This window comes from Kogia breviceps, chromosome 20, assembly GCF_026419965.1.
Source record: "Kogia breviceps isolate mKogBre1 chromosome 20, mKogBre1 haplotype 1, whole genome shotgun sequence".
Taxonomy (NCBI): domain Eukaryota; kingdom Metazoa; phylum Chordata; class Mammalia; order Artiodactyla; family Physeteridae; genus Kogia; species Kogia breviceps.
The window spans coordinates 19466022-19490924 of record NC_081329.1 but is presented as its reverse complement, the minus strand read 5'-3'; the positions used below and the strand labels follow the sequence as shown (position 1 = coordinate 19490924).

General features: G+C 48.1%; 1 protein-coding gene across 5 annotated transcripts in view; it reads left to right on the top strand.

Annotated features, from left to right (window-relative positions):
• Nucleotides 1–18390, top strand: part of PRAG1 (PEAK1 related, kinase-activating pseudokinase 1) — a 49997-nt gene extending 31607 nt beyond the window's left edge. For all 5 annotated transcript variants that reach the window (XM_067022318.1, XM_067022321.1, XM_067022319.1 and 2 more), the window contains 2 exons: nucleotides 7502–8241; nucleotides 15411–18390. In XM_067022318.1, coding sequence (XP_066878419.1) covers nucleotides 7502–8241; nucleotides 15411–16577 — 1907 coding nt within the window. In that variant the 3' untranslated portion in view covers nucleotides 16578–18390. The remainder of the gene's footprint in view (nucleotides 1–7501; nucleotides 8242–15410) is intronic.
• Nucleotides 18391–24903: the final 6513 nt, after the last annotated feature.

Genomic DNA, 24903 nt, shown 5'->3' with positions numbered 1-24903 from the left:
TCAGCCAGGAAGGGGCCAGGGAAGGGTGGGGGCACCTGTCAAGGGGAGATAGTAAGTCCACAAAGACGTCAGTCAGAATGAATGACAGCCTGACCCTCACTGAGCCCTTGCTCACCCACTCAGGCTGCTACCTGAGACTCTAAGAAGAAATAGTATTTTTAAAAGAGTCATGTACCACAATGTTCACTGCAGCTCTATTTACAATAGCCAGGACATAGAAGCAACCTAAGTGTCCATCGACAGATGAATGGATAAAGAAGATGTGGCACATATATACCGTGGAATATTACTCAGCCATGAAAAGAAATGAAATTGAGTTATTTGTAGTGAGGTGGATGGACCTAGAGTCTGTCATACAGAGTAAAGTAAGTCAGAAAGAGAAAAACAAATACCATATGCTAACACATATATATGGAATCAAAAAAAAAAAAAAAGGTTCTGAAGAACCTAAGGGCAGGACGGGAATAAAGACGCAGACGTAGTGAATAGACTTGAGGACATGGGGAGGGGGGAGGGTAAGCTGGGGTGAAGTGAGAGAGTGGCATGGACTTAGATACACTACCAAATGTAAAATAGATAGCTAATAGGAAGCAGCCGCATGACACAGGGAGATCAGCTCCGTGCTTTGTGACCACCTAGAGGGGTGGGATAGGGAGGGTGTGAGGGAGTCACAAGAGGGAAGAGATATGGGGATATAGGTATATGTATAGCTGATTCACTTTGTTATAAAGCAGAAACTAACCCACCATTGTAAGGCAATTATACTCCAATAAAGATGTTTTTTTAAAAAAAAAAGAAATAGTATTTTTAAAAAGGTGGTCCTGGGAGTTCCCTGGTGGCCTAGTGGTTAGGATTCCAGGCTTTCATTGCCGTGACCCAGGTTCAATCCCTGGTCAGGGGACTGAGATCCCACAAGCCGCACGTCGCAGCCAAAAAAAAAAAAAAAGAAAAAAGAAAGGTGGTCCTGAAGAAGGCATCTAAAACTCTCTAGCCAAAAATAGTATGCTATCTGACAATTAAGCAGGCTTGTTAGAGCACTTGATCCTAAACTGATGGGTTCAGTCTAATGTATTACACTGATGTTTTGCTGTAACACAGTATACCCTCCCATCCCCCACGGAGACAGACTGAGTCACGGGTTCTATTCTGGGAGATGTGTTACTGAAGGAAGGAGAAGTTATCCTAAAGGAAAAAATATGCATTTTTAAGATTGTCTGTGGCCTGAGCCCTCACAGTATCACTAAAGTGAAGCTTCATTTTAGTTTGAGCTGTTCCCTTTAAACTAAATTTTTAAAAATATATTATTACTTCAATAAAGTCAATACATGTCTATGATAAAAATCCAAACAATGGAGAAAGATATAAAGTGAAAAGTCAGAGTCTTCAGCCTCCCAGCTCCCCCCCGACTTGGAACATTTTTTTTCTATATCATCCCAGAAATGCTTATCCATATTTTAAATATCACAAACTTCAGTTCTACACATTTTTGTGCTTACTGTGTCTTGAAGTCCTTCAAATCAGAACCTCTAGGTCTACCTCATTTTTTTTCATGCTGCATATTTCTTTTCATTGTATAAATTGGTTAAAACATTCTCTTGTCAATGCATGTTTTTAAATTTATTTATTTATTTTGGGCTGTGTTGGGTCTTCGTTGCTGCGTGAGGGCTTTCTCTAGTTGTGGCAAGAGGGGGCCACTCTTCATCGCGGTGCGCGGACCTCTCACTATCGTGGCCTCTCTTGTCGCGGAGCACAGGCTCCAGACATGCAGGCTCAATAGTTGTGGCTCACAGGCCCAGTTGCTCTGTGGCATGTGGGATCTTCCCAGACCAGGGCTCGAACCTGTGTCCCCTGCATTAGCAGGCAGATTCTCAACCACTGCGCCACCAGGGAAGCCCCGTCAATGCATGTTTAGGTTACTTTCATTACAAGTCTGCAGGAAGATCCTGAGACGTACATCAAGATAATTTGGTGAGCATATCTGTAAGATAAATTATTAGAAGTAGAATTGATATGTCAAAATGTATATGCATTTTTAAACAGATGTTACCAAAGTAACCTCTAAAAATGTCAATTTATGCTTCTGTCAACACCATGTGAAAGTGCCTTGAACTAAACTTTTAATTTTACTGTTAATTTGGAAGAAAACCCATAATGATTTTGTTATAACAGGGGAAAGATCATGATTCTGGAACCACACATGGGCTGTAGACATGGAATATTTTCCATGAGCCTGTTTTCCAAACTGAGACAGTGCTTCTCCTTTTTTGCATGTCAGTTGCCTACCCATCTGGATCACTGTTTCTTGGGATGATTAAGTGGTCTGGAGAGACTTCTCACAAATGCCACATTTTCCATCCAATTGTAAAATGCTAATACTATGCTTCCATTTTCAGACCACGTTTACCTTCTTGAAAAAGCAAGGGTTCATCTTGAAGGAATGCTATGTGCCTTCCTTTAAACAAAAAATTAGAGTTTATTCTGACCAAATTTTCCTTTGGAGGAAAAAATTACTCTCTATAAGGCTAGAACATGCCCTCTGCCGCCACTCTTCACGTCTTCTGGGGGTGGGAAGAGGAGTTTTGGCCAAAACCTGTAAGACTGCCACTTCCTGTGTGACCCTGGCCTACACAGATGGCTTTAGTTTTCTCACCTTGGACATGAAGGGATTGAACCAGGCCCAGTGTGTGGGCGAGGTTTTCTTCATCTGCTTTGTTCTCTCTGCCTTGCATTTTGTAGGTGCTCAAGAAGTATTGAGTGTGGGTTTCCCTGGTGACGCAGTGGTTGAGAGTCCGCCTGCCAGTGCAGGGGACACGGGTTCATGCCCCGGTCCGGGAGGATCCCACGTGCCGCGGAGCGGCTGGGTCCGTGAGCCATGGCCGCTGAGCCTGCGCGTCCGGAGCCTGTGCTCGCCTGTGCTCCGCAACAGGAGAGGCCACAACAGTGAGAGGCCTGCATACCACAAAAAAAAAAAAAAAAAAGAAAAAGAAATACTGAGTGAATGAATGTATTAATCCGTTCCAGCCAAATCTCTTATCCTCATTTTTAAAAACTATCCACAGAACACGGAGTGTTTCGAACTAAAGAAAATTCAATTTGCTTTCCTTTACTTTAAGTTGGAGAATCGTCAGACACCAAAGCTGAAGTTTGGAGCTGGGGGACTCTTAGCTGGGACCCTGCCCTTTGTCCCCAGATTTGTTCTGGCCCAGCTGCCGTCAGGAGGCAGAGCCGGGCGCCAAGCAAGCCACACGGGCTCATTTATACGGTTCAAAATTGGACTGACCACTTCCTCCTGAAGCCCAGCTCTCATTTTGGCTATAGAGAACAGTGAAAGTACCTATTAAAACCCAGCCAGAAGAGAGGACTCTATCATCAGAAAACCTCACGGTGCTGGGTTTGAACTTTTGGCCTGCATTTCTGCATAGGAGTTAAGCCTTTTTTTCCCCACCGTTGAAATCCTGATTTCTCTTCTCTGCTTTATAAATATAATGGCACCAAACTAGTTACTTTCCTCTCCATCGTTTTAAGATCCCACCCAGTGCACCGTATGTGATGTGTAGTTTTTTTCCTAGAAACACTTTCTCTTCTCTGAAGCACAGGCACTAAGGAGATGCAGAGGTGTTCTGCTCTATAGCCGGCTGCAGGCTTGATATGCAGAATTGGAAATTGGAAGGAAAACTTAGGAAATGGGATTTGTAGCTCTCTGGCCCAATTAGGGCTCAAAGTCATTGAAAAAAAACCACCAATGATGTAACTATGATGTAGGCAGACTTCCCAGCAAAGTATTTTCCATTCATATCCTTTTTACACCCGTACTTGTAAGCCAAAATTTGGAAACAGGGTGATCTAACACCGGCATAGAACCAGGATATATTTGACTTCGTCTCATGCACCCTTGGATCTGAGTCCTGAGAACATGGGCTGTTGGCCAAAGATTTTAATGATTTTTTTAGGCACGTTTTTCTGAACCAGTGGTTTGCCTGTGAATTTTGACACTGTTTTAGGTGTCAAGGCATATTTGTTCCCTCTTCTTTCTGGCTCTTCTAAATGCAGAGGGTGGCAGCTGCTGCAAACAGTAAGAATCTAGCCTCTGTGGGGCCCACAGCTATGATTTTGAGGAGGTGCCCCACGCAAGAGCCAAGAAAACAACAGAAACAGAGCGGGTCTTCTGGGGTGCTCTCTGATCCCGCAGAAGACAGCTAACTGCTTGTCTCATGCTGGGGAAATCAGTTTCATCGAGAAGGGCTACACGTAGACATCTCCCTCCAAATATTAACAGCCAAGAATATTAACAGCTGAGATGTTATATGGTCCTGGGGTGCCTGGGGACGATCAGAGTGAATTATGGTCTTTTCACCTGGTGCAGGTCCACATCTGGAGAATGGTCAGAAGATGGTGTACCTGTTACCCAAGTAGATTTTTTTTTTAATGCAAAAATCACAATATGTGTATGTAATGCCCATTTATACAGAGGAAGTGCACATTTCAGATGAACCTCACTTCACCGGATGAGGTCTGTGTAATACAGTCCTTTACAACCTCTGGGGAAGTGCATGGATAGGAGCCTTCCTACGCAGTGCCATCCTCTGATTACTGTGTGCTTTAGGCAGCGATTGTTGGGTGAGAAACACCTAACATCTAAGAAATAAAGAAAAATGAGCCAGCCCACATGCTAATCCCTGAAGCTGCGCCTCCTTCTAATACCCAATACTCCTGCCCCGACTTAGCTAAGTGGTTGTGGGATATAGATCTGATCAAAGCCATGCACTCACAGTTCCCACAAGAAAGCAAGAGAACACACAAAGGGCAAAGGAGAAAATCACTTCCTTCCAACTGTCTGAACACACGCGTTATTTTCTGTGCTAAAGCACAACCTCTTGGTTTACTTTGGTAATCTAGGGAATAAGAAGTGTTACCGATTTTTTTTTTTTTTTTTTTAAGATGCCTGCTATCCTTAAAGATTGAAAAGTTTTCCAGCGGCAGCTTGTGGGAACTAGAGATAGAGGAACAGTGGAAGCAAGGTAACCATCTGCCTAGAGGTATTTTATTTCAGGGGCAGCTTTGAGGCAAAATGCACATGAGGAGTTGTTGAAAATGGAGAGAATGGCTGAAATTATAGACTATTAGCGCTGGAAGGAGCCTTCACGGAGATGCAATCCGGTCGGTTTTTAAATGAGGAAATTCAGCCGAGTAAGAGTGACAGCTTACATCAGGGTTCATCCTGCTGTGTGCCCGCAGATCAGACCAGAGGCAGAGAGGGATGTGTTGAAAGCGTCAAGGAGAGCTGTAGGGGGAAGCCCAGGAAGGCAAACCAAATAAGGGGGTGGGAATAAGCATAAGGCTTAAGGAGGGGATAGCCATGAAACTGATGTGTCAAAAACCTCCCCGGCCGGTTGGACCGGAGACCCAGGAGTCCTGACCATAGGCAGGCTGTCCCTGTCTGGACAGGGAGACCGGAGGCGCCGAGTAGAGCGTTGACCGGGATTCTGATCACGCTCTGCCCCCTCCCCAACCCTTATCTTCTGCGTGTTGATAATGCATCTCTTTGCACAAACCTGGCTCCCAGCTCCTGTGTTCAACTAGCTGCGTTTACCAACTCTGTCCTCCTGGGGGCTTTGCGCTGGAGCTTGTACTGTGCAGGGGGCTCCTGCTGTCACTTACTGATGCTGGTCAGTGGGGCTGAGGCACGGACATTGGCACCTGAGGACGTGGTCATCCGCCTGGCTCCCTCCTGCCTGTGGAGCACCCCCAAGTAAGGAGGCCGGCCGCACGCTGATGGGAGAGGCTTGGTGCCAGCCCATTCTGTCCCCTTTTGGCTGGAGAAAGCAGAGAGGGACTCAAGCAGAGACAGCTGTTACCTGTTCAGAAGCAGCCCTGCAAAGGCCATGTGCCTCTGAGTGAAGTGACACAAAACTAACAGTTTGCTTCCTTTGGGGCCTTTCTCCGCTCGCCTCCGGGCTCTGTATTTGTTGTGCATCTTGCATCTTGGCCGTCCTGCTAAGGTGGGAGGGGGTCCAGAGAGGCACTGTGTGCCCCGCCCTTAGGCCACATGCACAGTCGACTAAATGAGGGGCGCGCATCATAACTGACTATTTCCTTGAATCTGAGACCCATGTGTCTTTCGCATTTTAACCTTCAGGATAATAGGATGTATTTTATAACGTATGGATGGATACAGTTAATGTTTTTTTTTAATCCCCTTATAAGCTGTTATTAAAATATTGGGTACATCTTTGAGTCAGTTCTTAGAATGAAAGAAATGAGTATTATTTTCAATTGGCCCTTTCTTTTCTCTGATGTCAGTACCTTTTCTTATATATTTTTTACCTGAAGTCTTGTTTCATTGTGAACTCTCCATTTCATACATTGATATAAAGAGTAAGTCCGGGCTTCCCTGGTGGCGCAGTGGTTGAGAGTCCACCTGCCGATGCAGGGGACATGGGTTCGTGCCCTGGTCCGGGAAGATCCCACATGCTGCAGAGTGGCTGGGCCCGTGAGCCATGGCCGCTGAGCCTGTGTGTCCGAAGCCCGTGCTCCGCAAAGGGAGAGGCCACAGCAGTGAGAGGCCCGCGTACCGCCAAAAAAAAAAAAAAAAAAGAGTAAGTCCTATCTTCGCTCTTGTGTCACCGTCTGTGACATTTCTGAAGGTCCCCATGCTCTGCGGAGGCCTGAGGTAGTGATGGAACTTTCCCCAAATCACATCAATATCCATGTGCACCTCTGGGACCTATGGGGCCTGGGAACCACTTGCTTTCCCTTGAGATCTGTTTCTTCTTATGAAATCACATTCTCTGCCTTCTGAAATGTCTGTAGGCCTGCACTGTCCCCCAGGCCATCAGGGCGTTTGTCAAAACTCAGAGAATTACACACTAAAAAGAAGGAATTATACTGTAGCTAAATTGTACCCTCTATGAACTGACTTTTGGAAAAAATCCAGCCAAGCCACCCATGTTCAAGTTTGTTGGTGCTATTGCAACATTGTTTGCAAAATATTAGAAGCAACCGAAGTGTCCATCAACGAGGGACCAGTTAAATAAATTATGGTACTTGTATATGATGATACAACATGGGATAGCTTTTAAAAAGAATTAGATAGACCTGAACATCATCTGATGTGGAATATCTCCAAGCCATAGTGGCAAGTGAAGAAAAGGAATATTGCAATCAGTGGGCACCGTTTGCTCTCCTTTGTGTAAATGTGTGTGTGTGTGGGGGGGGGGGTTGGCAGATCTCCAGAAGGATGCATGGGAAATTGCCAGCCATGTTTCCTCTGAAGAGGGGGACTGGGCACTAAGGAACAGGGTAGGGAGGAAGACTTCATTGGCATTGTACACCGTTTTTGCATTTTGAATTGTGTTCATTGTGCATATGTTGTCTCTTTAAGAAATAGATAAAAACAAAATAAAATAAATGGCTTTGATGGAAAAAAAAAAAAAGGCCCACGGGACCCTGGAACTGAGTGGCATGGGCCCCCGGTCTGATGGTTTCTGTTTCTCCTTTTCAGGTCCATCATCTGCGCTGACTCACTCGCCCACCAGCAGTGGGAAGGAGCTCTTTAGCCCCGTCCCCTTCCCTTCGGGCTCCACCGAGGATGTGTCCCCCGGTGGCCCCCTGCAGCCCCCGCCTCTCCCCCAGAAGAAGCTAGTGAGCCGGGCAGCCTCTTCCCCTGATGGCTTCTTCTGGACCCAAGGCTCCCCCAAGCCAAGAACAGCAGGTCCCAAGCTGAACCTCAGCCACTCGGAAACCAACGTCTGTGTCCATGACGAGTCCCACTTCAGCCACTCCTCAGGCCCCGGCAGCCGCCACCAGCACATCTTCTCTGCTTCCGAGCCTCTGGAGAAAACGTTCAAAGACAATGGCCCCTGGGGCCCAGCGCCAGGGCGGCCGGGCAGCCAGAGCCTGCAGGGCAAAGGGGTCTCCTCGGCCGCGGCCTCCCAGCTGAGCGTGTCCAGCCAGGCCTCGGCGGGCAGCGCCCAGCTGCAGCTCCACAGCCTCCTAAGCAGCATCAGCAGCAAGGAGGGCACCTACACCAAGCTGGGAGGGCTCTACGCCCAGTCCTTGGTCCGCCTCGTGGCCAGGTGTGAGGACCTCTTCATTGGCGGCCAGAAAAAGGGGCTGCACTTCAGCGAGAATAACTGGTCCCTGTTCAAGCTGGCCTGTAACAAGCCCTGCTGCAACTCGGGGGACGCCATTTATTACTGTGCCACCTGCTCCGAGGACCCCGGCAGCACCTACGCTGTGAAAGTAGGTACCAACCCCTCCTCCCGTTCCACAGTGCCGCCAGCCGGTCCTGGCTGGGGGGGCAGCGCTATGGCTGGGGAAGTCCTTTCCCCGCAGCCGGCTCCTGGAGGAGGGTAGTTTCCAAAAAATGCTCGGTGATCTCACTCTCTGCCTGGCCCAGGACGTGGTGCAGTGTGATTTGTACAATGAGTAGAAGGTTCCTTCTGTGCTCTCAGGAACGAAGAACCTACATGATCGAGTTGGATTAAGACAGTTGCCCTTTAATGTAACGGAGAGTTCATTCATTTATTCAGCAGGTTTCTATTGAATGCCTACTATGAGCCAGGTATTTTGTAAAGATCTGAGTATACAGAGGTGAACATATGGTTCCTGTGGAGCTTATAATCTAATATGGGAGATAGATATAGTTCTTACGGGCTTCCCTGGTGGCGCAGTGGTTGAGAGTCCGCCTGCCGATGCAGGGGACGCGGGTTCGTGCCCCGGTCCGGGAGGATCCCATGTGCCGCGGAGCGGCTGGGCCCGTGAGCCGTGGCCGCTGAGCCTGCGCGTCCGGAGCCTGTGCTCCGCGACGGGAGAGGCCACGACAGTGAGAGGCCCGCGTGCCGCAAAAAAAAAAAAAAAAAAAAAAAAAGATATAGTTCTTAAAATAGAGCCGGAAGGAGAGTCAGACCCAAGCATCATCTTGAACAATAACAGTAATATTATTGATAGAGCAGTCAGTATACAACTAGACTCTTGGATTGCTGTGTTAACTACACGACCTCAAATCCTCACAGGGTAGGTAGGTGTTACAGGTGGGGAATCTGAGGCTCAAAATGATTAAGTAATCTGCCCACAGCTGGCAGGTGTCTAAGATGGATTTGAAGTCATCTGTGTCTTGTCTCAAAGCCTATGCTACCACCCTGTCAGTTAAGAAAAATGAAGTTCAGGGAAGTTAAGTGACTAGTCCAAAGTAACACAGCTCTTTAATCGTTGGCCCTGGATCAGGGCTGTTGCTACTATGCCCATTGCTCTTTTGGGGCACAGCTCTGAGTAAACTGGTGGAGCTATCTGTAGCCATCTGGCCCCTCTGGTGGCCCCTTTTCTCATCTTCTTTTGGTGTCCCTTGAGTACCTGGTGGTCTGTGGTCCTTCTGTAAATGCAGGCTTTTGTGAGGAGTGAGAAGGGAACCCTGAACTCTTTTCTGCCATCACCTGCCCTGAGACATTCTTTTATTTCTAATTAGAAAAAATGCAAACAGTGAACTAACACGAAATGGTCTTGGCGGCATAGCTTCCTTCTTACCAGTAAGATTTTTTTTAATACTATGATTATTAGCCAAGGAAAATTGCAGTGAATTTTACTGTGAGATTTTTCTTTTAAAAAATTGGTGACACCAGCATAAAATATAGATTGGGAACCCCTGATTTATTTGTTCAAGGGACTCTGTATAATTACTCGCTGCCTTCTTGCAAACAAACTAGGCAGGAAGGTAGCTATTAGGAGGATCCAGTTCATTGTCAGAAATCAAGGCCCCAAAAGACTAGATAGATTTTTGAAGTTCATTGCCTCTTTATATCTGAACTCAGCAGCTACTCTCTTGTTGAGCTACCCTTCCTGGTCACCACCCCACCCAACCACAATTAAAAGAAAAATAAACAACCCCAGCGTTTCCCTTCCTACTAGGAGGGTGCTGTATCCAGTAAAGGAAGAGTGAGTAGACCCTCCAGAGAGCTGGGCGTGGTCATCGCTGGTGGCCCTGTGCCAGGGGTCTGTATCCATGCAATGAAAGGGATGTAAATTTGAGCTCCTTGAAAGTCAAGGGGATGGAGGTGCCTTTAGGAAATTCTTTGCTTCTGCCAACCTAGTGGACCTGAGAAAGGGATCTGTGAATAATGTCTCTGCTTCCACCCTGAACATTTCCTGTGTTCAAGTGCATGCGTTACTCTCCCCCGTCTCCTTAGGCTGGGCCTGGGCGCCTCCTTCACTGTCAAGAGACAGCTGACTTCTCCGTTTTGAGGAGGAAAGAGCCTGGTGGGACAGGCTTAATCCCTCTTGCCCATGGGGTAGAAAGTGATATGGCTCAGGGGGCCACCTGGTGTAAGATCTGCCGCTGGATCAGAACCTCCAGGCAAAGGGGTTTGGTTTTTTTTATCCGTGATGGTGATGTGCAGTTTGGATTCTAGGACCTCCTGTAACAGTGTAGAATTAGCCAGTTCTCCGGAGAACGGTGCAGAAAATTCAGCATTTCCAGAGGATGTTAAAAGGCAGCATCGTTCATTGCATTCGAAATCTAAACCATAAGGAAGCCAGCGATAGACCTTGGTCCTCTTAAGGAAGAGAGTCCCGGGGGTCTCCTCTTTGATTTTGCTGGAGCCTTGGCAGCTCAGGGACTATCTCTGTAATGTGTGAAAAGGAAATCTGGAGAAGAGCTTCCAGTATTCAGAGTCTGGGGAACAACAATATCAATTTGCAAATGTGCCTGGCCTTGCGGGGAGGGGGGGCGCGGAGCATCCTTCCACACTGCTGTTCCACTTCATTAGTGCTGGTCCTAGATGGAATACGGTCGTCTGAATCGGCTGAATCCCCAGGAGTGCGGAGTGGGGCTCCTTCCCGCACCGCCTGGCTGTGGCTGAGCTCATTTCATCCGTGCCTGGGAAGCAGGAGCTTTGGTTGCAGGTTGCAGGCTCGCACCTGCTCGGGCTGTCGCTGGTCCCTCCGTTTGTGGGCTTGGCACCCTGTAGCGGCGAGGAGGTGAAGCCAGTTCGTGTAGCCCAGCTCCCCGAGTATGAGGAGGGGGGAAAAAAGCCGTAGTTGTGTGTGCTTTCGAAGCTGTTTCATGACTCAGTCAGCCAGAACTCCAGTAATTAGGGACCTGTGCTAAGCGGGCTGGGCCTTTTTTATTTAACAGACGTGACTTAGCCCAGATTTTCAACCACAAATCAGGCCGTGGCACCAAAGTTTAAAGCGAGACTTGGCTCAGTGAAACGTTTGAAATTTGAGCTAAACCAAAGGTCTGTGTGAAGGTCTTGAGCCAGAACTCAAGCACAGACTCCCTGAAAATGAACTTGGGGGGGCGGTGAGGGGAGATGGGGTGGAAAAGAAGCCGTCCCCTCCCTCCACCCCCTCCTCTCCCCTCACCCCTAATTTGACCATGTAGAATGACCTTGGTGGCCCCGCCCAGGGCTGCCCCTCTGGATAACAGGCACTCTGTCTTTTGTTCGAGGCGGTGAGGATGCTGCAGGTCTTGCCAGAGGGACCAGCTCACTGATTCTGAAATGCATCCAGGCCACTTGTCATTTACTCTGCTCTTTCATTTACATCTCTGTGCGAAGTGCCTGGAGCTCCCGGGGAGGGGAGAGTGTTTGCCGGGCCCAGGCCTTTGATACCCTGGAGAAAGGGGATCCTTGGAAACACAGCCCAGGCCCCGGCAGCTGCACCCTCTGGGTTTGTACAGCCAGCCAGCTCTGGAGCGCCCAGCACCACCTCACGGCTACAGCCGGACCCGCGAGGGCAGTCACCATAGCAACCCCTCCCGGTGGGTGCTCGCCTGGGCATTGTGTTGAAAGCCACACCTGTGTTGTGTCCTTTAAAGCTCCCAGTGGCCCTGTGAAGAGGGACACTGCCCTTGAGATACAGAGGAGAAACACACTTGGAGATAAATACCACTGATCTTCAGTCGTCGTGGATTCTGCCTTTGTGAATTCGATGCTGAACCTTACTTGTAACCCCACATCAGTACTTGGAGGGCTTTGGGTTTCATTACTGAACTGGCACACAGCGGGCGGGGGCAGGAATCCGGGTCACCCGACTTGCAAATCTTCAGCTGAGGTGGCACGAGGGGACCCTCCGCCTTCTTGTTTCAGCTCTCATACTGTACACAGGTGTACTTTTTGTGTCTATTTAGTGCCTCATCGTCACACTTTCGTGCTTTTCGTTGGTGATTGCGCTGTTTAAAATGGCCGCGCTGAGCACTGAAGTCCTGTCTCGTGTTCCTAAGGTCAGGAAAGCTGTGATGCACCTTTGAGAGGGTGTGAGATCAGCTCAGTTCAGGCATGACTTACACTGCTGTTGGCCGTGAGTCAGTGTTAGTGCATCAGCAGTATCTATGAAGAAGGCGTCTTTAAACAGAAACACACGCACAATATACAACAAGGTTACATATTGATCAGTTGGCGGACATCTTGTGACCAGAGGCTTGCAAGAACTTCACATTGTCTTTCCCCAGGAGCAGTGGTTCAGCTTTCATGCATTCAGTGTTTGTGGCTACTTAATAGAACATAACGACCACAAATAACAAGAATCAAGGGAAAGTTGCCAATGTTTGCAGAGTTTATATTTAAACTAAGGTCCTTTTCACTCCAAAGCCCATACTTTTCACCTCCAGAACACTTCTTAGCTGTATAATCTAGGGCAAATAATTTAGCCTCTTGAAGTCTCAGCTTCCTCCTCTGTAGTAGCATCTACCTCACTGAGTTGTTCAATGAGATTTAACGAGACACGACATGAAAAAATGCTTTGTAGGGATGGTGCAAGAGTTCGGTAGGTGTATGTTGTAGTTGAGAAGCCCTCACTGGAGGGGATGACATCAGTATCCATGGATGGCACAGCAGATGGTCCATACACAGGGGCTGGTATTTATATGCAAGACTATTTTTTGAGGACCCCTCCCAAATTTCCTTTAGTGTAATAGTGTTCCAGAAGACTGCCATTTAAAAACTGAATACAGGGCTTCCCCGGTGGCGCAGTGGTTAAGAATCCGTCTGCCAGTGCAGGGGACACGGGTTCGATCCCTGGCCCGGGAAGATCCCACATGCCGCGGAGCAACTAAGCCCGTGCGCCACAACTACTGAGCCTGCACTCTGGAGCCTGTGCTCTGCAACAAGAGAGGCCACAACAATGAGAGGCCCGCGCACTGCAACGAAGAGTAGCCCTTGCTTGCCTCAACTAGAGAAAGCCCATGTGCAGCAATGGGGACCCAACACAGCCAGAAATAAAAGCTGAATATAGCTGGGTGTGCTCGGATAAGCAAGAGCCTGCAGCAGTGCCTTTTAGGCATGCATTCTGAAATCACTTTTGTTAGTGTAATAGGAAGCACTGTCTGGGATAAAATGTACTTCCCTTTTATTTCTATTCTACTTCTCTAATAGAGGGATTAATAAATTAATGTGTTCTCTCCCCCCAGCCCTCCAATTATCTTTTAAAAAGTTTTCTCAGGGTTTCCCTGGTGGCGCAGTGGTTGAGAGTCCGCCTGCCGATGCAGGGGACACGTGCCCCGGTCCGGGAAGATCCCACGTGCCGCAGAGCGGCTGGGCCCGTGAGCCATGGCCGCTGAGCCTGCGCGTCCGGAGCCTGTGCTCCTCAACGGGAGAGGCCACAGCAGTGAGGGGCCCGCGTAGCGCAAAAAAAAAAAAAAAAAAAGTTTTCAGAAGCGGAGCTCTTTTATTCCAGGTTTTATGCTGAGCTTTGTAGAGCTGCAATATAAATAAATCTATTTGAAAAGGTACTTGCAACAGAACTTCTAAAAACGTCACCAGTAAGCGTTGTGGTGCTCCATAAACACTGCTGTACTCATTTGAGTGCAGCCATGCAGCACCCCAAAGGGTTATTTTGGGATTGTTTGCAGGATGATATTTTATAGACGGAGGCGAAATGCCTTTCTTCTCAGGATTACGCACTGATCCTTACCTTTCTACAAAGTACGGCTGGGGTTGCATCGTCTTCTTTTGAGAGGGGCACCCACAGACCATCTACCGTCCCTTTCAGTATAATTTAGGGGGAAATTGAGGCCTGACAGGGGGCCATTGTGTCTGGCTCAAGACTCTTCAGTTGTGTGGCCACCAGATGAGGGTTCCTGTTGCTCAGGATCCTTAGGTGGCAGTTGCTGTCGTTAGTACAAGAAGATGTAGAAGAGGCGGGAAAGACACTGGGAATTCCCCAAAGGAGCTTGAGATCATCCGTCTGTTTATTCCCACCTTTGGTTCAGAGGGTGCCTTTGGGCCCTCTGGCTTCCCTATTCTCTGGAGAGCTTTCTGTTTCCTTTCAGCTGCTCTGACTCACCCTTGGAGGAAAAGCTCGTGGCCTCCACTTAGCTGCTCCACTGAAATCAGCCCCGCAGGTTGTGCCAGCTGGTAGGCATGGCATATGTACCTGGATCTAGAAACTAGGGCAGCCTAAGAGAATTTGACCAAGTCCTAGAGGTTTAGGGCCTGCATCTGCCCCCGAGATTCCCCAAGAAGGGAACATCCCAGGGGTCGAACACATCTATTATAAGGTAGCTGCCAATTCAGGTGCGAGGGCTGGGGATTGAGGCTGACTGGCCGTGTAAGCTCTTATCTGGCTTCCTTAGTATTTGTCCAGCCTACGCTGTGGGCATGGGGACATCCTCCTACCAAGGGAGCTCACTCTTGCTGGGCTGTATGATAATTTTAGGTTTAACTTGTTAAGAAATTGCCAAACTGTATTCCAAATTGGTGGTACCATTTTACATTCCACCAGCTATAAATGAGAGTTCCCATTTCCTCCACATCCTCATAGACACTTGCTCTTACCATTTTATTATAGCCATTCTGGTGGGCCTCTCCTGGTCTCTCATTGTGGTTTTGACTTGCATTTCGCTTATGACTCATGACGTTGAACATCTTTTCATGTGTTTATGGCCAATTATATATTTCTTTGGTGAAACGCCTGTCAATATCTTTTGCCCACTTTTTGATTGGGTAATTTATCTTATTACTGCGTTGCAAGAATTTTTGGTAAATTCTGGATAGAAATCATTTTACTGGATATGTGTTTTGCAAGTATTTCCTCCCACTCAATTACTTGTCTTTGCATTTTCTTAGTATCTTTTGAAGCATACGAGTTTTGAATTTCGGTAAGGTCAAGTTTGTCCATTTTTTTCTCTTGTGGACCATGCTTTTGGTGTGATATCTGAGAAATCCTTGCTCAACCTAAGGTCTCAAAGGTTCTGTCCTGTGTTTTCTTCAAACGTGTGTATGTTTTGGCTCTCACATCTAAGTCTCTCCATTTTGACCTAGGTCTCTGGGATCCATTTTGAGTTAAATTGTGTGTACGGTGTGAGATAGGGGTTTAAGTTCACCGTTTTGCATGTGGGTATCTAAATGTCCCGACACCAGCTGCTGAACCGAATGATGGCTCTGGCTCTTTGACCTCACTGCCCCTTTCCCCCACAGATCTGCAAAACCCCTGAGCCCAAAGCAGCCTCATACTGCAGCCCTTCCGTGCCCGTGCACTTCAACATCCAGCAGGACTGCGGCCACTTCGTCGCCTCGGTGCCCTCCAGCATGCTCACCTCTCCCGATGCGCCCAAGGACCCCCTGTCTGCCCTGCCTTCACATCCCCCCGCCCAGGAGCAGGACTGCGTGGTGGTCATCACCCGAGAGGTACCCCACCAGACCGCCTCGGACTTTGTGCAAGGCTCAGCCACCAGCCACCAGTCTGAGCCCGAGGTTTACGAGCGGCGCGTGTGCTTCCTGCTTTTGCAGCTCTGCAACGGGCTGGAGCACCTGAAGGAGCACGGGGTCATCCACCGGGACCTGTGCCTCGAGAACCTGCTGCTGGTGCACTGCGCCCCGCAGGCCTCCCCGGACCCCTCCTCCGCCACCTCCTGGGCCCCTCCCACCACCATACCCCCCGCCCCTGCCGCTACCGCCTCCTCTGGCCCCTCTGCCGCCCTCCCAGCCAGCATCACCCCCACCCCTCCGGCTGGCCCCGCCTGTCAGGGAGGGCCCGGCGAGAAGCACTTGCCCCGACTCATCATCAGCAACTTCCTGAAGGCCAAGCAGAAGCCGGGCGGTACCACCAACCTGCAGCAGAAAAAGAGCCAGGCCCGACTGGCGCCAGAGATTGTGTCTGCCTCCCAGTACCGCAAGTTCGACGAGTTCCAAACGGGCATCCTCATTTACGAGCTGCTCCACCAGCCCAACCCGTTCGAGGTGCGGGCCCAGCTGCGGGAGCAGGAGTACCGGCAGGAGGACCTGCCCGCGCTGCCCGCGCTGTCCCTCTACTCGCCGGGCCTGCAGCGGCTCGCGCACCTGCTGCTGCAGGCCGACCCCATCAAGCGCATCCGCATCGGCGAGGCCAAGCGCGTGCTGCAGTGCCTTCTGTGGGGCCCCCGGCGGGAGCTGGTGGAGCAGCCGGGCGCCTCGGAGGAGGCGCTGTGCGCCACGCTCAGCAACTGGATCGACCTGAAGCGGGCGCTGATGATGATGAAGTTCGCCGAGAAGGCGGTGGACCGCCGCCGCGGGGTGGAGCTGGAGGACTGGCTCTGCTGCCAGTACCTGGCGTCGGCGGAGCCCGGAGCTCTCTTACAATCGCTGAAGCTCCTGCAGCTTCTGTGAGGCAGCCCCCGGCCCCCGTGCTGCCCCCAGCCCCTCCCTGCCTTGCCTTGGAAACGTCTGTGTCTCCTGGGAAATGGTACAAATGACTGTTGTACTTGGATGTTTTATATATATATATACGTAAGATATAAATACAAAAGACTGAGGCTGTCACTGCCCACCCTGGTCTGGCCTCCTCTCCTCCCCTAGTCTTGAAGTTTTCACCTGCAATTGTGTACATTTCTAGCTTATTGCAAGGTCCTGAGGACAGTGTGGCCAGCAGAGTGAAGCCTGGACTCTGGTCTCACTACCCCATTATGGGATCTCTTTACCCTCTTGTCAAGTGGCTATTTAAAAAAAAAAAAGACCTCCATTTTTAATTAAAATTTTCGGTTGACTCGTGAGTAAAGCTCTTTAATACTCAAGTGCCTAAGTGCGTTAATACCTTTGGTGGGTAAAATTGTTTTTAAGCCCCTGAAGCAGTGGCTTCAGGACCACCTGAACTGTCCTCTATCTTACTCTTCTCGTAAGATAGAGCAACAGGCTGCAAGGGCCCCAGGCATGCGGAGACCAGTTAATCTTACCTGCTTCTCTCCCCACCTAACAAGTCTCTTAGGAAGAATCCAGAACACAGCTGGTGCGATCCCAGAACTTCAGAATTTAATCCCACTGCTTGAAATCCATTTCCAGTTTGCTAAAGCTGGTTGTCATTTGTATCAGAAGCCTGGCTCAAAGCAGAAGCCACCCCAGATGGTTCAAACGACGAGACCTCAACAGGGGACCGCTTAGAGAGTTGTGGGCAGGGTTAAGAGAAAAACAAAGGATGATGAGGCAAAAGCATGGGCAGGAATGGGAAGGATTCACTCAACCTGTTTCCCAGCTGTCATCCTAGGCCAAGATCAGTGAGATGCCAGACACCAAGGGGACCTGGGTGATACAGTCTGCAGGGTTGGCCTCCCTGGGCAGAGTCGAGAAGAGTGGATGGAGGGCTAGGTGGAAAACAGCCCACTGCTGCTGCTGTCCTAGGTAAGGACAGGGCAAGAATAGAACTGCAGTGTTCCCACTTTCAGACCGCTAGACCTCCTGCTGTTCTAAGCTCCTTTGGGTTTCCATTTTCAAAAACCCATTCAAAATACTTTAAAAATACTCAAAGAAAATTAGGAAGCAGCAGATCTTTCCTCCTCAAAACTAGACTCACAAGAAGTCACTAAATACTCATTTGAAGGGAAACAGCCCAAGACACTTGTATTTCTACCTAAAGAGTAATCTTCCAACTTGTGAACCAATTTCTCAAACCTTGTTAATAACTATGGACAATTTTAAAACAAATGCAAAGATCTTAATGAATGTCCTAGAAATCTAGGAATGTGGCTAGCAACCAGGATGGAGAAATCTCCCAGGTCACCTTCTGCATATTAATTTCACTCCTCTTACAAGCCTTCCAGCCTGGGATTCCAGGTAAACACACCTACACTTCCAAGCATCTGAGGTGAAACCTGGGGCTTCGGGGCATATTTGTCATTTCAACTGTTGCTTGAGCATTGAGGGAAGAAGTGACTGAAACCAGCTTCCAACTATGTTTGTTCAAGAGAAAGAGTTTTGAACATGGAAATCATAATTCTCCGTAGGACCTGTCTGTTTCAGAGGGTATTATTTTGTCAGTTGTTTCTTCCTGGGAATTTTCCAGGCAAACCCTCTGCCTTCGATTTGCTGTCTTTTGCTGTCTTGTTCTTTCTCACTTCAAATAAATAACAATGGAGAGGGAGGAAACAAATATTCTGCAGGGGAATGCAGCGCTCTTTGGAAATAAACGTCTCAAGAGGCACATTTTAAACCTCTGAATTAATTGCACCTTTTTTATATGCCACCCACTTCAGGAAAAAAAAACAAAACAAAACAAAACTGAGATGGTAGAAAAGGTTTTAGGAACCAAAATGAACCCAAAACTAAAGGTGGAAAGAAAAGGAACTATAGCAATAAATTCTAATTGAGAAGAATGATAGCGATCAAACATAAAACTTACTTCTGAGCTGTCCACCAACCTAGAAAAGTAGAAAACAACCGGTTGCAGAATTCGTGTAATTTTAGGAAACTGTTCATCAGCAGGAGCAAGCCTTTTCCCGGTGCTTGGTTTTGAAGGGACTTTGCCAAGGATTTCCTTGTCTGAAGGCATCGAATAATGTTCCCAATAGCACATAAACAAAATAACATTTTTCTAGATAGGGCAGTTTCTTCTATCCACAGTTGGTGAAATCCAAGTGTGGAGTGTTCAGGCCTCGTTTCGTCAACGTGGTTCTGCAGGGCACTGGCCATCCACTCATCCCCATGGATCCACCTCTTCTGTGAATGGTAAGTCACGTGGCTACAAATATTAGCTCTGGCAGACAGCTTCATTCACACAAAATTCAGGGGCTCGATATAACTGTTTTTTGTTACCCCAAAATACACCTGGGATGCATGGCTTTACCTCACAGAAAGTTCAAGCACCGAATGGATTAGGTCCAGAGACAAAAGTTTCTTCCACGGACTGAGGTTCAGAAATAAGCAGGGACCTTTATATGAAGACGGTCTCATAACATCTGGCTATTTCATAGTTCCGTTATCTGTGAGTTCATCTCCTTTTTTTTCTTGGCTTTAGACCCAAATACTGGTATTTAAACCTCCAGGTTTTTTTCCCCTCCAGCTCTGAGTCAAGTCGCCCCCATATCCTTTCCACATTGTAATTTGGGTTGTTAATGGGCCTTTCCCTTTCTCATGCCAAGATGTGGAATTGTTCTCTTTCCTGTAGGCATTAGGAAGCAGGCATCTAAATTATTATATCCTTGCCAGAAGCAAGATAAGCTCTTCAGGGATAATTTATTTATCAAAACACATGGCTCAGATCTAAAAAGACAGGGCTCTGAGGAGCTGTAGTTATCAGTGTGACACTCCTGGTTTTCAAAGGCTTGGGGCTGGAAAAAGCTCTTTCGTGATGCACACATGTACACAAAACAGTTATGAAGATTTTGAAGGGGGAAGACACACGTTACTTTAATGACTTCTCTGAAATGTGTTCTTTAAATATACAGCCAATAAAGGAAGCAGCCCTTTCCCACTGATGAATGTCTATAAATCTTTGAAGATCTAAGGATAAGCTCATTAAATCTCATTAAAATAGTAGATTTATAACGTAAAATCTACTTGGCATATTTAATAGAGGGTGAGGTAAATGGAAATGATTTATTAGAAACCAAAATTTAAACCAACTGCTGTCATTGCTAAAAATAAAAAGAATAAAACATCTGGGGTAAGTTCTATGGGACCAAAGTCTTGACAAATTACTCTTTCCTTCTCTTTTCCAATGCTAATTATGTGGTTAATGACAGTCAAGGAAACCTACTCCAGGCAAGAGATGTCTTTGGAGGACCTGTGCCCTGGAAAGGAGGTCATCTTAAGGAAAGGAGTCCAAATTAACCTGAACACAATATCATTGATTGAGGGGGAACTGGGGATGGACCAGAACTTCCATGCTCAGTTTGGAGCCTTACTGGATCCTGGGTATTCAGTCTTCTCTGATCTGCACGTTCCCTCCTGGGACTTGCCTACATCCATCCCAACTTTCGGGAGTGGCGGAAGCAAAGTCAAGTTTACTTGGGGTTTTTCTGCATGCCAGCAAGCCAACTTGGTATTGGGCTATCCCAGTAGGGCTTGAACATGTACACTTATCACCTATTCTGAATGCTGGATTCAAATCTTTCCAGATCTTTTACCAGAAGTGATTACAGCTATTTCCTACAAAAACACTGTCCTGAACACCGGGATGTGCTTAGACTACCAAAACATTTATGTATGGTATTAGGACCTAAAGGTCATTCTTCAGGCTCCTGACTTGAGGCCCTATCAGGGCTAATCAGGCATGGAGACAGGTTAAGGGAACTGAGCATGGCAACTGAACTCTTCATCTAAGGGTGGAAGAGAAGGCAGGAAATTCGAAGACAAGATTCAGAGACAAACTGCCTGTTTCATCACTTGCCTGGATCCAGCACTGAGGACTTCCCACAACCCCCCAAAAGGTATTCTTGTGTCTTAGTCCAGTTGGGCTGCTATAACACAATGCCATAAATGGTGGCTTATGACAATAGAAATTTATTTCTCATAGTTCTAGAAGTTCGTAAGTCCAAGATCAAGGTGCCAGCAGATTCAGTTCTGGTAATACCACACTCCCTAGTCCATAGACGGCCATATTTTCACTGTATCATCACATGGCAGAAAGGGCAAGGGAGTTCTCTGGGGTCTCTTTTATAAGACCACTGATGCCATTAATGAAGGCCCCCAACCTCATGACCTTATCACCACCCAAAGGCCCCACCACCTAATACCATCACATTGGGAACTGAGTTTCAATGTATGAATTTTGGGAGGAGAGGGGGCTACACAAACATTCAGTCCACAGCGTCACTCTTGTCAAGACCTTCACTGGGATCATATGGACACTATTCTGTTCTGAAAGAGCTCCAGCCATGTGGAAACTATAGAACTCTAGACTGTGTAGATTTCAATTTCCAAGTTTATAGCAGTTTCCTTTAAAAGTTAGAATGACTTGGGACTTCCCTGGTGGCGCAGTGGTTAAGAATCCGCCTGCCAATGCAGGGGACACAGGTTCGAGCCCTAGTCGGGGAAGATCCCACATGCTGTAGAGCAGCTAAGCCTATGTGCCACAACTAGTGAGCCTGCACTCTAGAGCCCGTGAGCCACAACTACTGAGCCCACGCGCTGCATCTACTGAAGCCCACATGCTCTAGAGCCTGTGCTCCACAACAAGAGAAGCCCGCGCACTACAATGAAGAGTAGTCCCTGCTCATCGCAACTAGAGAAAGCCTGCACACAGCAATGAAGACCCAACACAGCCAAAAATAATAAATAAATAAATTTATTTTTTTAGAATGGTGCCCTTTATGTCCTTTCTTTACTGGCCACTCCCATCACCATGATGATGGAAACAATTTTAGGTTTTCCTAAAGGAGTGACAGAGATCGCCTCTCCCCTACCCCTCAGTCTTATTGGGTTTATTTATTTTGATCATGTAAAACATAACATGGCACTAAAAGCCCAAACTATTCAAAAAAAATATACTCAGAGAAGTATCAGCCCCATCTCCTGTCACCATCCCTCCATCATTTCCACCCTGCCCCCACCCATCCTCACAGATTTCTTCTTTATCCTTCCTGTGTGCCATGAACCAAATGAACAGAGACGAATATATTTCTTTCGTCTCACACAGAAGTTAGTAGACTGGAGATGCAAGAGCACTTGGCTTTTCTCTCTTAGCGGTGTGTCAACAGAAGCTTTCTTAAAGCGAGGAGGCAACTTGATCTCTCTCTTGATTCAGAGAATTGACAGGGTTTCATCGCCTTCGACCCAGGTATTAAAAACATCATTTGCACAGCTTGAAGAGTATTCATCCACCAAAGTTTTAAAGATCCCTCAGTGCTATAGCTCCTCAGTTCTTAGGACACCCCATTTCATTGCCGTGGAGAGGTATGGACTGGTTTTCCTCCCAGATGGAAATCCTGAGGTTTGCCCCAAACCGCAGTCAGCATTGACAGCAGGCCCCTGAGTTTAATGATGAATTTTATCCTTGACCCTCACTCCTCTCTGGAGTGGCACTGCTGGTTCTTGCACTTGAAACCCAGCACTTCTCTGATAAGCTCTGCATTGAGCCCGTACCACCAACTCGACCTGCTGACCGTGGCCAGGTCGCAAAGGAAAACATCTCCACAATAATCTTCCAGAAAGAGCGTTCAAGGAGGGAAAAGACCGTGCTACTCTGCAGCTTGGCTTTTCTGTGGCTGTTCCCTGACTGTAGACAGTGCCATGTAAGCAACAAGAATTCCACTAATGGAAATTGTTTATGGAACTTAAGAGTTAACTCTTCAGCAAAAGGAGCCTGATGCTGTTGGTCTTGGCCGAGTTCAGCATGCGTCATGCACTGTTTCAAGTACCTGATTGACTATGGACAGGATGAAGGGGTTCACTGGCTGTTCTGTCCAGTGGAACAGCTCCACGTGGAAACAGGGACTGGGGGAGAGAAGTGCCGGGTGAGTGCGCGGGCCATGCTTCCAGCGCAGAAGGCACACGAGGGCACAGAGCAGAGAGAGCCTTCTCGGCCAGTGCCGACTATACCCCCGCAGCTGGAGCTGGCAGCCTCCTCCCAGCTATGAATCACACATTTGATTGCAGCCCTCGGCCTGCAGACAGCCCCGAGCCAGCTGCTGGGCCCTGCCTGATCATTGGGCAGCCCCCTCTGTTGCAACTATGGAAAGGCAGCAGCGCATCGGAGAAAGCATTGGGATGAAGCAAACCAAGGGCATTGTGACATGGGGATTGATGTCCTTTGGGTAGGACAACCCAGCTCACAAGTGCACCTAGAAAGGAGCTTTCTCTGGGAGCTCCTCTCTGGGAGCAGTTTGCTGAAGAGTCAGGATTATCACCTTCCAGGGCACAAGCCCTGGAAGGTCTGGAACTTCTCCTCTGTGGTACCTCTAACGTTACCATGAAGGGAAAGAAAGGCTGTCGGAGAGAGACGCATAATATCACTGGAATGATTCTGTTAAGAGCATGTCACAAGCCCTGGGAATGCTACCGCGGGACTCTGTTTGCTGTCAGTGTGCCTGTAAGTGGACACCCCAATGTTTAGTGAACAGAAACCGGCCATGTAATCCAGGTTCTTTGTCCAGCTTTCACTCACCCACCCCTGTGGTCTGAGCACCGAGAAAGGAATGCCTTCATCTGGGCAACGTTTCATTCGTGAACTCCCTGGGTTGTATAAACAGAAGTTTCTAGTTTGGTGTCTAATGAAAATATTGGAAAACTATGGATGACATAATAATAGTCCCCTTGTTTATCTGATTTCTCTGTTCCAAAAGACTTCAAGTCCTGGTGTTTGAAATATCATTTTACCTCCGTAGAACATTTCTCTGTTGTATGTAGGAATCAAGACAGGAAATCTACGTTTTAGGAGGATCGGCTGTGTTCGGTCTTTGTCGCTGCGCGCGGGCTTGCTCTAGTTGCGGCGAGCAGGGGCTACTCTTTGTTGCGGTGCGTGGGCTTCTCATTGTGGTGGCTTCTCTTACTGCGGAGCACAGGCTCTAGGTTCCCAGGCTTCAGTAGTTGTGGCATGCAGGCTCAGTAGTTGTGACTCAGGGGCTCTAGAGCGCAAGCTCAGTAGTTGTGGCGCACGGGCTTAGTTGCTCCGCGGCATGTGAGATCTTCCCGGACCAGGGCTCGAACCCGTGTCCCCTGCATTGGCAGGTGGATTCTTAACCACTGTGCCACCAGGGAAGTCCCTCCTGGGTCACTCTTGACCAGGTACTCTTGACTCACTCCTGGTTCACTCATGGAGAGGCGGGTGCTGTTTTTTTATCTCATTGTAATAAGAGTGGCGATGGAGTATATTCTTTCTCACTAAGTAGGCCATGAGCTCCTTTAGGGCAGTGACCATGTCTGAAACCCCAGCCCCTTATATTGTATATAGTGAGTGCTTAATAAATGTGTTGATGGAATTGATTATGATGCACACACAGTTTACAGTGGATGATTGGGACCACTGCTTAGGAAAAATGATGCCCCACTCATCATCCAGGGCCGTACAGTTGCAAAGCACTTTCACATATCTTATCTCACACCAGCCCTCCAAGGAGGTTCAACTTCCCCAAGGACAGTGCATACAGTGAACCTCAGAGAGAGGAAGTGACCTGCCGGACAGTCCTTATGGCTGGTGAGTGACAGGACCCAGACTGGAACCATGTCTTCTGTGGTCAAACCCATCAGTCTTGCCTCCGCATTTCTGAAGAACGACTCACTCCTGTTCACACAGGGACCATCCCCACCAAAAAGCCTCTGTCTTTTACACCTAAGCTGCTTTCTGTTTTTCCATTCCAGTAGTGACTACACTGAGCTCCACGACTAATATCAAAAGTTAAATTCGGGGGCTTCCCTGGTGGCGCAGTGGTTGAGAATCCGCCTGCCGATGCAGGAGACACGGGTTCGTGCCCTGGTCCGGGAAGATCCCACGTGCCGCGGAGCAACTAGGCCCATGAGCCACAACTACTGAGCCCACGTGCCACAACTACTGAGCCTGCATGCCTAGAGCCCGTGCTCCGCAGCCAGAGAAGTCACTGCAATGAGAAGCCCGCGCAGAAACCCCCACTCGCCGCAACTAGAGAAAGCCCGCACGCAGCAACGAAGACCCAACGCAGCCAAAGATAAATAAATAAAACAAGTTTAAAAGTTAAATTCAAAGGAACATTTTACAATTTCTCTGGCACATCATGTCAACACTGTCTGTCCCTCTAAAATGCGTAGGGAT